The 15,386-nt window shown below is 45.5% G+C and overlaps 1 protein-coding gene across 1 annotated transcript in view; it reads left to right on the top strand.

Moving 5' to 3' along the window:
- The window catches only part of dclk1a (doublecortin-like kinase 1a), a gene marked incomplete in the record, with an annotated part of 194,899 nt that overhangs the window by 151,984 nt on the left and 27,529 nt on the right, over nt 1-15,386 (top strand). Inside the window, 3 exon segments of the mRNA XM_055936842.1 lie at nt 13,473-13,542; nt 13,825-14,000; nt 14,485-14,604. Coding sequence (XP_055792817.1) covers nt 13,473-13,542; nt 13,825-14,000; nt 14,485-14,604 — 366 coding nt within the window.

Here is a 15,386-nt window from a genome sequence, read left to right as displayed (position 1 = left end):
CAGCAGTATAGTTCAGTACAGTAGTATGGTTCAGTACAGTACAGTAGTATGGTTCAGTACAGTACAGTAGTATGGTTCAGTACAGTAGTATGGTTCAGTACAGTACAGTAGTATGGTTCAGTACAGTACAGTAGTATGGTTCAGTACAGTAGTATGGTTCAGTACAGTACAGCAGTATGGTTCAGTACAGCAGTATGGTTCAGTACAGCAGTATGGTTCAGTACAGCAGTATGGTTCAGTACAGTACAGCAGTATGGCTCAGTACAGCAGTATGGTTCAGTACAGCAGTATGGTTCAGTACAGTAGTATGGTTCAGTACAGTAGTATGGTTCAGTACAGTGCAGTAGTATGGTTCAGTACAGGAGTATGGTTCAGTACAGCAGTATGGTTCAGTACAGTACAGCAGTATGGTTCAGTACAGGAGTATGGTTCAGTACAGGAGTATGGTTCAGTACAGTAGTATGGTTCAGTACAGTACAGCAGTATGGTTCAGTACAGTACAGTAGTATGGTTCAGTACAGCAGTATGGTTCAGTACAGCAGTATGGTTCAGTACAGTAGTATGGTTCAGTACAGTAGTATGGTTCAGTACAGCAGTATGGTTCAGTACAGCAGTATGGTTCAGTACAGCAGTATAGTTCAGTACAGCAGTATAGTTCAGTACAGTAGTATGGTTCAGTACAGTACAGTAGTATGGTTCAGTACAGTACAGTAGTATGGTTCAGTACAGTAGTATGGTTCAGTACAGTACAGTAGTATGGTTCAGTACAGTACAGTAGTATGGTTCAGTACAGTACAGTAGTATGGTTCAGTACAGTAGTATGGTTCAGTACAGTACAGTAGTATGGTTCAGTACAGCAGTATGGTTCAGTACAGTACAGCAGTATGGTTCAGTACAGTAGTATGGTTCAGTACAGGAGTATGGTTCAGTACAGTAGTATGGTTCAGTACAGTACAGCAGTATGGTTCAGTACAGTAGTATGGTTCAGTACAGTAGTATGGTTCAGTACAGCAGTATGGTTCAGTACAGTAGTATGGTTCAGTACAGCAGTATGGTTCAGTACAGCAGTATGGTTCAGTACAGTAGTATGGTTCAGTACAGTAGTATGGTTCAGTACAATACAGTAGTATGGTTCAGTACAGTACAGCAGTATGGTTCAGTACAGCAGTATGGTTCAGTACAGCAGTATGGTTCAGTACAGTAGTATGGTTCAGTACAATACAGCAGTATGGTTCAGTACAGTAGTATGGTTCAGTACAGTACAGTACAGCAGTATGATTCAATACAGCAGTATGGTTCAGTACAGTACAGTAGTATGGTTCAGTACAGTAGTATGGTTCAGTACAGTACAGCAGTATGGTTCAGTACAGCAGTATGGTTCAGTTCAGCAGTATGGTTCAGTACAGTAGTATGGTTCAGTACAGTAGTATGGTTCAGAACAGCAGTATGGTTCAATACAGTAGTATGGTTCAGTACAGCAGTATGGTTCAGTACAGCAGTATGGTTCAGTACAGCAGTATGGTTCAGTACAGTAGTATGGTTCAGTACAGCAGTATGGTTCAGTACAGCAGTATGGTTCAGTACAGTACAGTAGTATGGTTCAGTACAGTAGTATGGTTCAGTTCAGCAGTATGGTTCAGTACAGTAGTATGGTTCAGTACAGTAGTATGGTTCAGTACAGCAGTATGGTTCAGTACAGCAGTATGGTTCAGTACAGTAGTATGGTTCAGTTCAGCAGTATGGTTCAGTACAGTAGTATGGTTCAGTACAGCAGTTTGGTTCAGTACAGTAGTATGGTTCAGTTCAGCAGTATGGTTCAGTACAGTAGTATGGTTCAGTACAGCAGTATGGTTCAGTACAGCAGTTTGGTTCAGTACAGTAGAGTTCTCTCCCTCTCCTCTCTCCACTTCTCTCCCCTCTCCCCTCTCCACTTCTCTCCCCTCTCCACTTCTCTCCCCTCTCCCCTCTCCACTTCTCTCCCCTCTCCACTTCTCTCCCCTCTCCACTTCTCTCCATCTCTCCCCACCTCTTTTCCATCCCTCTTTTCTCTATCTTTACCCCCAATCTCTCCCACTATCTTTCTCCCCATGTCTCCCCTCCCTCTCTTTCTCTCCTACACCTTTTCACCTATCTTTCTCTCCCCCTCGTTCTCTCTAGCTCACAGGATATTGGCTGTTGGTTCTCTCTGTGTCTCACACACACACACTGTAACATATTCTTGCGGCTGCTGGTTAAACCAGTGTGATTTGTTTTTAATCCTCTCAGAGCTGAACGTTGCTCTCTAAACTACAAGACTGGGTTTTCTTTAAACTACAATACTGGTTTCTTCTGTTCTCTTCTACTCAGAACTGCTTTCCTTCTGGACTGAGAGGGAAAATACACTTTAGTTTACGTGTGTGTGTATGTGTGTGTGTGTGTGTGTGAGTGAGTTGGAATGTCATTGTATCGCAGTATCTCACTCTCTCATCTTCCTCTCTCTCATCCTCCTCTCTCTCTCTCTCTCTCTCTGTCCATTCTTCAGTCTCTCCTCAGTCATGTGTCAGTGTCTCATCACTTAGAACACCATCCATTGAGTTGCATCCTCCTCTCATTCTCTGTTTGGTTATTTACATCTGTACAGGTGCGTAACCAGGTGCGTAACCAGGTGCGTAACCAGGTGCGTAACCAGGTGCGTAACCAGGTGCGTAGCCAGGTGCGTAACCAGGTGCGTAACCAGGTGCGTAACCAGGTGCGTAACCAGGTGCGTAACCAGGTGCGTAGCCAGGTGCGTAACCAGGTGCGTAGCCAGGTGCGTAACCAGGTGCGTAGCCAGGTGCGTAACCAGGTGCGTAACCAGGTGCGTAACCAGGTGCGTAACCAGGTGCGTAACCAGGTGCGTAACCAGGTGCGTAGCCAGGTGCGTAACCAGGTGCGTAACCAGGTGCGTAGCCAGGTGCGTAACCAGGTGCGTAACCAGGTGCGTAGCCAGGTGCGTAACCAGGTGCGTAACCAGGTGCGTAACTCAAATCCACCTGCACATTGTGTGTGTTCTTGTTGTTCTTGCATCTGTTACTTTGTGTACATGTCTTCACCCACAATGCATCACAATAGATGTTGTTGTATGTCTTTTACTGAAGCAATAAGAGAAACAGCCAACCAGACACAATCTCTCCCGAGAGAGAGAGAGAGAGAGAGAGAGAGAGAGAGAGAGAGAGAGAGAGAGAGAGAGAGAGAGAGAGAAAGAGAGAGAGAGAGAGAGAGAGAGAATTTACAGTACCAGTCAAAACTTTGGACACAACTACTCATTCAAGGTTTTTATTTTATTTTAACTATTTTCTACATTGTAGAATACTACTGAAGACATTAAAACTGTGAAATAACACATATGGAATCATGCAGTAACCAATTTTTTTTTTAACAAATCAAAATGTATTTGAGATTCTTCAAAGTAGCCACCCTTTGCCTTGATGACAGCTTTGCACACTTTTGGCATTCTCTCAACCAGCTTCAAGAGGAAGTCACCTGGAATGCTTTTTGAACAGTCTTGAAGGACTTCCCACATATGCTGAGAACTTGTTGGCTGAAAAGGAAATGACAAGATGATAAAAAAACATAAAGAAAAATTCTTGAATGAGTAGGTGTGTCCAAACTTTTGACGGGTACTGTAGTATATATTCTCTCTCTTTCTCTTTCTTTGCCTCTTGTCTCTTTCATCTAACGTCTTGGTTTGCTGCTGATCTCTGTTGTGTTTTTATTTTCTTTGTTTCTTTTGTCGATTTTTTTTTCTTCTCTCTGATGTCATATAATTTTCATGTGATTTTTATTTCCTGACCATTATCCTTGATCATTGATCATTATCCATTGTTCGTTATCATTGTCGATGTTGTGTCCCTGTCAATACGGCTCTATGTTTGTCGAAGAAGGTGTTATTTAATCCCCAGTCCTTGGGACCCAAAGACCGTTCTTCCCTAGCGTACTAACACACCTGATTCAACTAATCAACTAATCATCTTTAGTTAATCAGGTGTGTAGTACTAGGGGGGAAAAAAATAAAATAAAAAGTCACATTTTTGGTCCCCAGGACCAGGATTGGGAAACACTGGTTTATAGTTTGGGTGTAAACATTGTACATACATATAGTTGTCTCTCCATACTCATTCCCTAAACTCTGAACACTGAGACATCCCACCGCTAAGTAATATTTCATAGGTAAATCATAGGTATTATTATGATGCGTGTCGTTTGTATTAAATACATCAACCGTCAGATTTGTCTCAGTCTTTTAACAGAACTTCAAACCAAGTAGAATTACTTTCCCAGCATGTGTTTGTGTGTGTGTGTGTGTTTGCGTGTGTGTGTGTGTGTGTGTGAGAGTGTGTGTGTGTGAGTGTGTGTCTCCTAGGAGTTCCTGGCTGATGGGAGCGTTTCAGTGAGATAGTGGTGAAACCGTTGAGTCATTTTCTGTTCCTCTCATCTTCTCTCCTAAAGCAGGATATTCTTTCCCTCCTTCATCAAATAAGTGTCTTCTAAGAGATTACACACACACACACACTTTCTGGGATACTTCTGGCACAGGACACCACCTGAAACACACACACACACACACACACACACACACATACACACACACACACAGTAGATCTGCATGAAATAGTCTTTATTTATTTGAGTTTTAATTTCAATTTATTTCAATTGATTTTTTTTCCGTTCTCCACTCCTCTACCTGTAGTTGTAGGTCCTTTGATACAACCCATTGATCAGGAGTCTATCACCTATTGATCTGTTGGGCTGTGTTCCAAATGTCCCTCTACTCTCTATGTCAGGGGGGGCACTTACGTCATCTCGGAGCATGTTGGACAGGAAGTTCATCATGACGCTGTGCTTTCTGGGATACTTCTGGCACAGGACACCACCTGAAACACACACACACACACACACGCACGCACGCACGCACGCACGCGCGCTGACTTCAGACAATGGGCATGGCATAATGGACTCCAGCCCATGATGGCACCAGTAGACCAGTTGATGAGGGGATTGTGTCACTGTGGAGCCAGGATAATCCCAAAACTACTGGAATCTGAGGAGACTTGATGAACAGAAAAGGAATAGTCTCGCTGTGGTTCCCTGACACCAGTAGGTTGATGGGAGTGGTCTTATGAGTGACCTGGCCTATAGAGCACCCGTCCACCACACCAACATACATGGGAATGGAGAGGGGCTGAGTGGGGATGTTCAGCTCAGAAGCCAGGGTAGCGTCCAAAAAGCTCTCATCGGCCCCAGAATCAATGAGGACCCGGAGAGATTTAGACTGGTTTCCCCACAGCAGAATGGCATGAAAAGGGGTGCGAGCAAGGGAAGCAGAAAAGTTCACCATATGGCCCACCAGAGTACTTGCTCCTACCGGTGAGCCTGATCTTTTAACCTCACTAGGGTATGTGGGACGGTAGCGTCCCACCTCGTCAACAGCCAGTGAAACTGCAGGGCGCCAAATTCAAAACAACGGACTCCCCATAATTTAAATTCCTCAAACATACAAGTATTTTACACCATTTTAAAGATACACTTGTTGTAAATCCAGCCAAAGTGTCCGATTTCAAAAAGGTTTTACGACGAAAGCACACCAAACGATTATGTTAGGTATGAGCCAAGTCACAGAAAAAGACAGCCATTTTTCCAGTTAAAGAGAGGAGTAACAAAAAAAAAACAGAAATAGAGCTAAAATTAATCACTAACCTTTGAGGAGGGCTGAAGCTCGAAGACGAGGGCACATTCAGCTAGAAACGCCTGACAGGTGCTCAGCTCTCCACTGCTGCCTTCCGGAGGAGGTAAGCAGGGCTCCCGAGAAGGTGGAGTGACCGATGAGACGGCTAACAGCTGAGTTACTGAGGGGCTGTGGGGTTACCGCCGTGGTAGGCTGCCTCCCAGTCAACCCGTGGAATTACTCCAGCAAAATGACCAACTCCCGGTCATGGCGTTCAGCCAACGTTTGGACCCCCTCCATAAGGCCACGATGCAATTCTTCGTACCTACCAATGGTGGTTCCTTGGGAAGAGATGGCGTTGCGCAGCTGGACCGGGTCTGGGTCAGTCATGGCCAGTTCGTACTATCACGTTTCATAGCTAAGACCCAGACGCAGACATCGTCAAATTAACAACAGTTTATTAATCGAACAGGGGCAGGCAAAAGACAGGTCAAGGGCAAGCAGGGGTCAGTAATCCAGATAGGTGGGGAAAAGGTACAGGGCGGCAGGCAGGCTCATGGTCAAGTTAGGCAGAAAAGGTCAAAACCTGGAAAACTAGAAAACAGGAATAATCGAGGGACAGGAACTGAGGGGAAAACGATGGTAGGCTTGATGAAACAAAACCAACTGGCAACAACAAACAGAGAACACAGGTATAAATACACAGGCGATAATGGGGAAGATGGGCGACACCTGGAGGGGGTTGAGACAAGCATAAAACAGGTGAAACAGATCAGGGTGTGACAATGGGGAAATAGAGTCTTTTGGTTTCACCCTCTGTCTGTTGGAGCACCTCTCTCTCTAGACCTCTATCGACTAATCTACCTGCACTCACTTCTCTCTCCCTCTCTTTCACTCTCTGTTTCTCTGTCTGTTGCAGCACCTCTCTCTAGACCTCTATCGACTAATCTACCTGCACTCACTTCTCTCTCTCTCCCTCTCTTTCACTCTTTCTGTTTCTCTGTCTGTTGCAGCACCTCTCTCCAGACCTCTATCGACTAATCTACCTGCACTCACTTCTCTCTCTCTCCCTCTCTTGCACTCTCTCTGTTTCTCTGTCTGTTGCAGCACCTCTCTCTCCAGACCTCTATCGACTAATCTACCTGCACTCACTTCTCTCTCTCTCCCTCTCTGGCACTCTCTCTGCTTCTCTCTCTCTCTCCCCCTTCTCTCTCTTTATCCTTCCATCTCTGAGGAGAAGAAAACAGTAGGCTGAACCCCTAGCTCTCCCAACCTGGAGACAGGAAGGATATACAGTATGTCCTTATATGGGCGTTCTGGGCTCGCTGGAAGTGTCATAAGCGCTGCTCTCTTGGAATAGTTTCCATAGCAACAGTACTTTGTTCCCCTAAGTGTAGCTAGATTGCCTCTCTGCAGAGCAACTAAGAGTTGTGTTTTTCATATGATTGACCTACTCCCTGACTGACTGACTCAGTGACTGATTCACTGACTAACTGACTAACTGACTGACTGACTGACTGACTGACTGTTGAAGGAAATCGTTTCCTAAATGTTCGTTAACCAATTTAATTATAATAAAGCAAACACTCTGTCCGTTTCTAAGAATTTGTAAGATCCTTATTTGCATAAAATAGACAAAGACCAGCCACCAAATTAATCAATAGCGTTTATTCTCGAGAGATCTCTGACGTGCATATACAAAACCGTTCTTTTTATCCCTTCTATTACTATCGCACATACATACACACTAATCTGGATTATCTCCTGAAGTCTCACCACAGTTTATTACCACTTAGCTGACAGTTCCAGTCCCCACCCCCCCCCCCAGATACGGAAAACCTAGAGTTTTTTTTGCTGTCTTCCCTTATCTCCACAGAGTTATAGCTTAGTCGGTTCAAACATAGGTTAATGATCCACTTAGTTTTCTTTAGGTACACACAGACATTCCTTTCTCCCCCTGTACATGCTACATAACCTCTAATCCTAATGGTTAAGCTTCTGGGTAGAATTAATTAATAATTTATCTTAAACCTTGATAAAATATCTTAACACTGACTGACTGGCTGACTGAATCACTCACTGACTCACTGACTGATTGACTGACTCACTGACTGATTGACTGACTGACTGACTCACTGACTGACTCATTGACTAACTCACTGACTGACTGACTGCCTCACTGACTGATTGACTGACTGACTGACTCACTCAGTGACTCACTGACTAACTCACTGACTGACTGACTGCCTCACTGACTGACTGGCTGACTGACTGACTCACTGACTGACTCACTGACTCACTCACTGACTGACTCACCCACTGACTCACTGACTGACTCACTGACTGATTGACAGACTCACTGACTGACTCACTGACTGACTGGCTGACTGACTCACTGGTTCTAATATATATATATATATATATATATATATATATATATATATATCATTAAACAGCAGCAGTAAAGTAACAATAGCGAGGCTATACACAAGGGGATACCGGTACAGAGTCAATGTGGAGGCTATATACAGGGGGTACCAGTACAGAGTCAATGTGGAGACTATATACAGGGGGTACCGGTACAGAGTCAATGTGGAGGCTATATACAGGGGGGTACCGGTACAGAGTCAATGTGGAGGCTATATACAGGGGGTACCAGTACAGAGTCAATGTGGAGGCTATATACAGGGGGTACCAGTACAGAGTCATTGTGGATGCTATATACAGGGGGTACCGGTACAGAGTCAATGTGGAGGCTATATACAGGGGGTACCGGTACAGAGTCAATGTGGAGGCTATATACAGGGGGTACCAGTACAGAGTCAATGTGGAGGCTATATACAGGGGGTACCAGTACAGAGTCAATGTGGAGGCTATATACAGGGGGTACCAGTACAGAGTCAATGTGGAGGCTATATACAGGGGGTACCGGTACAGAGTCAATGTGGAGGCTATATACAGGGGGTACCAGTACAGAGTCAATGTGGAGGCCATACACAGGGGGGTACCGGTACAGAGTCAATGTGGAGGCTATATACAGGGGGTACCAGTACAGAGTCAATGTGGAGGCTATATACAGGGGGTACCAGTACAGAATCAATGTGGAGGCTATATACAGGGGGTACCAGTACAGAGTCAATGTGGAGGCTATATACACAGGGGGGTACCGGTACAGAGTCAATGTGGAGGCTATATACAGGGGGTACCGGTACAGAGTCAATGTGGAGGCTATATACACAGGGGGGTACCGGTACAGAGTCAATGTGGAGGCTATATACAGGGGGTACCAGTACAGAGTCAATGTGGAGGCTATATACAGGGGGGTACCGGTACAGAGTCAATGTGGAGACTATATACAGGGGGTACCGGTACAGAGTCAATGTGGAGGCTATATACAGGGGGTACTGGTACAGAGTCAATGTGGAGGCTATATGCAGGCGGTACCAGTACAGAGTCAATGTGGAGGCTATATACAGGGGGTACCAGTACAGAGTCAATGTGGAGGCTATATACAGGGGGTACCGGTACAGAGTCAATGTGGAGGCTATATACATGGGGGTACCGGTACAGAGTCAATGTGGAGGCTATATACAGGGGGTACCGGTACAGAGTCAATGTGCGGGGGCACTGGTTAGTCGAGGTAATTGAGGTAATATGTACATGTAGGTGGATTTATTAAAGTGACTATGCATAGATAATAACAGAGAGTAGCAGCAGTGTAAAAGAGGGGGGGGACAATGTAAATAGTCTGGGTAGCCATTTGTTTAGCAGTTCAGGAGTCTTATGGCTTGGGGGTAGAAGCTGTTAATAAGCCTTTTTGACCTAGACTTGGCGCTCCGGTACCGCTTGCCGTGCGGTAGCAGAGAGAACAGTCTATGACTATTCTTTGACAATTTTTAGGGCCTTCCTTTGACTCTGCCTGGTATAGAGGTCCTGGATGGCATGAAGCTTAGCCCCAGTGATGTACTGGGCCGTACGCACTCTCCTCTGTAACGCCTTGCGGTCTGAGGGAGAGCAGTTGCCATACCAGGAGGTGATGCAACCAGTCAGGATGCTGTCGATGGTGCAGCTGTAGAACCTTTTGAGGCTCTGAGAACCCATGCCACAAAGAGTCTTTGTCGTGCCCTCTTCACGACTGTCTAGGTGTGTTTGGTGATATTTTGTTGTTGATGTGGACACCGAGGAACTTGAAGCTCTCAACCTGCTCCACTACAGCCCCGTCGATGAGAATGGAGGCGTGCTCAGTCCTCCTTCTCCTGCGGTCCACAATCATCTCCTTTGTCTTGATCACGTTGAGGGAGAGGTTGTTATCCTGGCACCACACTGCCAGGTCTCTGACCTCCTCCCTATAGTCTGTCTCGTCGTTGTCGGTGATCAGGCCTACCACTGTATTGTCATCGGCAAATTAATGATGGTGTTGGAGTCGTGCCTGGCCCTACAGTCATGAGTGAACAGGGAGTACAGGAGGGGACTAAGCAGGCACCCCTGAGGGCCCCCGTGTTGAGGATCAGCGTGGCAGAGGTGTTGTTACCTACCCTTACCACCTGGGGGCGGCCCGTCAGGAAGTCCAGGATCCAGTTGCAGAAAGAGGTGTTTAGTCCCAGGGTCTTTAGCTTAGTGATGAGCTTTGAGGGAACTATGGTGTTAAACGTTGAGCTGTAGTCAATGAATATTATTCTCACATAGATGTTCCTTTTGTCCAGGTGGGAAAGGGCAGTGTGGAGGGCATATAGATTGCATCATCTGTGGATCTGTGTGGGCGTTATGCAAATGGAGGTCGGTCTACGGTATTTATTCCTTTATAATGCCATAGTATTGCTTCCTTTATAAAGACATAGTATTTATTATTTTATAAAGCCATAGTATGTATTATTTTCTAAAGCCATAGTATTTATTCCTTTATAAAGACATAGTATTTATTATTTTATAAAGACAGTATTTCTTCCTTTATAAAGACAGTATGTATTTCTTTATAAAAACATAGTATTTATTATTTTATAAAGACATAGTATTTATTATTTTATAAAAACATAGTATTTATTACTTTATAAAGAAAGTATTTATTCCTTTAATAAGACATAGTATTTATTCCTTTATAAAGACAGTATTTATTCATTTAATAAGAAATGATTTATTCATTTAATAAGAGAGGATTTATTCCTTTAATAAGACAGTATTTATTATTTTAAAAGACAGTATTTATTTCAAAAAGACATAATATTTATTATTTTAAAAAGACAGTATTTATTCCTTTATAAAGCCATAGTAGGTATTATTTTATAAAGACAGTATTTATTCCTTTATTAAGCCATAGTAGGTATTATTTTATAAAGACAGTATTTATTCCTTTATAAAGACATTCTCTCAATTTAGCAATTCTCTCTCAGTTTACATAGTATTTATTATTTTATTAAGACATGGTATTTATTATTTTATAAAGACATAGTATTTGCTTCACATTTGTGCTCTTTTGCACTTTTTATCCATTGTCGCGTTTATCCATTTTCATAATTTGACAATGTGTCTTGCTATAGGTTGTCATGTTAGAGGTTCTTCAAAATGGACCGTTTTGCTACGTTAATTCTTCTTAAGACCCGCCTAAACACAGCCAATCCACCTGGGCCTACAGCTTGTGTCATAAGGGAGGTTTGGTTCATACAGGGAGAGACCAGTGAATCTGGTCACAATATGGACACAGTGGGCTTATAAGACACATGTTTTATTACCATGTGTAGACGCAACAAATCTCCATCAGATAGTGATCAGATCATCTTGATCAGATGACAACAACCACATGTTATTGCAAGGTGTAACCACGACTAGAGAGAGGACAGAAGACAGGGAGAGGAGGAGGAGGAGGAGGAGGAGAGAGGAGGGTAGACAAAGAGATGGGGAGAGCAGAGGAGGAGGAGGAGGGTAGACAAAGAGATGGAAAGAGCAGAGGAGGAGGAGGAGCAGAGAGGAGAGAGGAGGGTAAACAGAGAGATGGAGAAGGCAGAGAAGGAGGAGAGAGTAGGGTAAACAGAGAGATGGAGAAGGCAGAGAAGGAGGAGAGAGTAGGGTAAACAGAGAGATGGAGAAGGCAGAGAAGGAGGAGAGAGTAGGGTAAACAGAGAGATGGAGAGAGCAGAGAAGGAGGAGAGAGTAGGGTAAACAGAGAGATGGAGAGAGCAGAGGAGGGGTGAAAATGATAGAAGAGATGTGAAACTAATTTACAACACCAACCAGGCTCCCCCTTCTCTCCCCCATTCTCTCCCCCCTTCTCTCCCCCATTTTCTCCCCCCTTCTCTCCTGACTTCCTAGTGCTGCCATGGCAACTACTGGGAGTGTTGGCTGGTTCTATAATGAGTCTTGTCTTCAGACAAACAGACAAACAGACAAGCAGACACTACCGTGGCTACATACAGACAGACAGACAGACAGACAGACAGACAGACAGACAGACAGACACTGTCGTGGCTACATACAGACAGACAGACACTACCGTGGCTACAGACAGACCAGCAGACAGACAGACAGACACGATCATGGCAACAGACAGACCAGCAGACAGACAGACAGACACTGTCGTGGCTACAGACAGACCAGCAGACAGACAGACAGACAGACAGACACTGTCGTGGCTACAGACAGACCAGCAGACAGACAGACAGACAGACACTGTCGTGGCTACAGACAGACAGACAGACAGACAGACAAACACTGTCGTGGCTACAGACAGACTAGCAGACAGACAGACAGACAGACAGACAGACAGACAGACACTGTCGTGGCTACAGACAGACTAGCAGACAGACAGACAGACACTGTCGTGGCTACAGACAGACCAGCAGACAAACAGACAGACAGACACTGCCGTGGCAACAGACAGACCAGCAGACAAACAGACAGACAGACAGACAGACAGACAGACACTGTCGTGGCTACAGACAGACTAGCAGACAGACAAACACACACTGTCATGGCGACAGACAGACCAGCAGACAGACAGACAGACACTGTCGTGGCTACAGACAGACTAGCAGACAGACAGACAGACACTGTCGTGGCTACAGACAGACTAGCAGACAGACAGACAGACAGACAGACACTGTCGTGGCTACAGACAGACTGGCAGACAGACAGACAGACAGACAAACACTGTTGTGGCTACAGACAGACTAGCAGACAGACAGACAGACAGACAGACAGACAGACAGACAGACAGAGAAGACACTGTCGTGGCTACAGACAGACTAGCAGACAGACAGACAGACACTGTCGTGGCTACAGACAGACTAGCAGACAGACAGACAGACACTGTCGTGGCTACAGACAGACCAGCAGACAGACAGTCAGACAAACACTGTCGTGGCAACAGACAGACCAGCAGACAGACAGACAGACACTGTCGTGGCTACAGACAGACCAGCAGACAGACAGTCAGACAGACACTGTCGTGGCAACAGACAGACCAGCAGACAGGCAGACAGACACTGTCGTGGCTACAGACAGACCAGCAGACAGACAGACAGACAGACACTGTTGTGGCTACAGACAGACTAGCAGACAGACAGACACTATTGTAGCTATAGAGATGAACAGATCACAGAGAGGAGAGCAGAGAAGCAGTGGGATAGATGAGATGATTCTCCTTCTCTCCAGGATTAGTTCTATACAGTATATCAGCAACGATAGTGCTGAAGATGTTTGTATTAAATTGTTCTCTCTTGCGCTCTCTGTCTTTCCTCTCTCTCTCTCTCTCTCTCTCTCTCTCTCTCTCTCTCTCTCTCTCTCTCTCTCTCTCTAGGAGTCTCAGGGTTCATCTATCTCTCTGGCCTCTACCAAAGTCTGTAGCTCCATGGAAGAGGGGGATGGAGGTAAAGAAGGAAAGGTCCCTCTCTCTTTCTTCCTCCCATCTTCTTTTTTATTTCGTTCTCCTTGACCCCCACTGTCTAACTTCCCCTCTCCATCACTCTCTCTCTCTCTCTCTCTCTCTCTCTCTCTCTCTCTCTCTCTCTCTCTCTCTCTCTCTCTCTCTCTCTCTCTCTCTCTCTCTCTCTCTCTCTCTCTCTCTCTTTATCTTTGAAATTACTGCTTCATATCATAACACCTCTCTCTCTCTCTCTCTCTCTCCCTCCGTCCCTCCCTCCCTCCTCCAGCTGAGTCTATAGTAGAGGATGATATCCCTGCGGTGCCTGCCTCCATATCGGAGCGCTACAGAGTGGGACGTATGTTGGGAGACGGTAACTTTGCGGTGGTCCGGGAATGTGTGGAACACTCCACAGGCAGGGAATACGCCCTGAAAATCATTAACAAGGGCCGATGCCGGGGGAAGGTGAGGAGGGAAGGGGGTTAAGGTGAGGGGGGGAAATGGTAACAGGGGGATTAACAGGGGGGATGACAGGGGAAAAGGGGGGGGTAATGGGCAATGTTACAGGGGAAGGGGTTAACAGGGGACAAGGTGAGGGGGGAAGGGTTTTAACAGGGGGCAAGGTGAGGGGGAAGGGGTTTTAACAGGGGGCAAGGTGAGGGGGAGGGGTTTTAACAGGGGGCAAGGTGAGTGGGGGGGCAGGGAAGTGAGGGGGTGGCCTCCTCTTCTTCCTCCTGCTCCCCCCCTCCTCCTCCTGCTCATCCTCCTGCTCTTCTTCCTCTCTCCTCGTCCTCCTGCTCCTCCTGCTCCTCCTCTCTCCTCTCTCCTCTCTCCTCGTCCTCCTGCTCCTCCTCTCTCCTCTCTCCTCCTCCTCATGCTCCTCCTTTCTCATCCTCCTGCTCCTCCTCCTCCTCCCCTCTCCTCCGTATCCTCCTCCTCCCCCCATCAGGAGCATATGATCCAGAATGAGGTAGCCATCCTGAGGAGGGTGAAACACCCCAACATTGTCCTGCTGATCGAGGAGATGGACACCTACAGTGAGCTCTACCTGGTTATGGAGCTGGTCAAGGTAGGCAATGCTAGGGTGTGTGTGTGTTGAATTTCAGATGCCATTCAAGGAACCCAAGTACAATAAAACACAAAGAATAAAAGAACAAAGCAAAACAGATTTACTGGTGTACTTCCACTAGTGCAGGGACGGCTCTAGTCTTTTTGGGGCCCTAAGCATTATTTGGTTGGGGGGCCCCACCACCAAGCAGTCTAAAAAATAATTGTGGCCACCCTCTTAAATGGCAGAGAGAAAAATGTACGTTTTAAAGTAAATTCTACACATTTTGCCATATGGCGAAGAGAGAATGTTGCCGTTTTAACCTGTTGAGGATGGGGGCGCTGTTGTGACTATTTATGCTAATCGTGTAATTTTTGAAACGGCTTCCCACAAAGTTCTTGATCGTACAATATGCATATTATTATTATTATTGGATAGAAAACAGTCTATAGTTTCTATAGGAGTTGAAATTTTGTCTCTAAGTGGAACAGAGCCCATTCTACAGCAATTTCCCTGACATGGAGTCAGATTTCAGAAATTTTGGCCACTGTTCTGGAGTCAGTTAAAAGGGCACTGTTATTGCTATGAGTATACGGACACTGCTTACGTCTTCCCCTGGATGCCTTTACGTGATGACGATTTGAATGGGGTCGATTGCGCGTTCACAGGCACTATAAATTAAAAAAAACTGTAGCTAGCAAGTCTTTTCTTGCTGCGTAATGCGCGTGGAGGACATCGACCCGCACTTGTTCCAAGCATTAGTGGAGGGAGTAATATTACTCTGGTCATGTTTCTACTCGTTA

This window comes from Salvelinus fontinalis, chromosome 10 (genome assembly GCF_029448725.1).
Source record: "Salvelinus fontinalis isolate EN_2023a chromosome 10, ASM2944872v1, whole genome shotgun sequence".
Taxonomy (NCBI): domain Eukaryota; kingdom Metazoa; phylum Chordata; class Actinopteri; order Salmoniformes; family Salmonidae; genus Salvelinus; species Salvelinus fontinalis.
The sequence above is the reverse complement of the archived record's forward strand: the minus strand, read 5'-3'. Positions and strand labels throughout refer to the sequence as shown.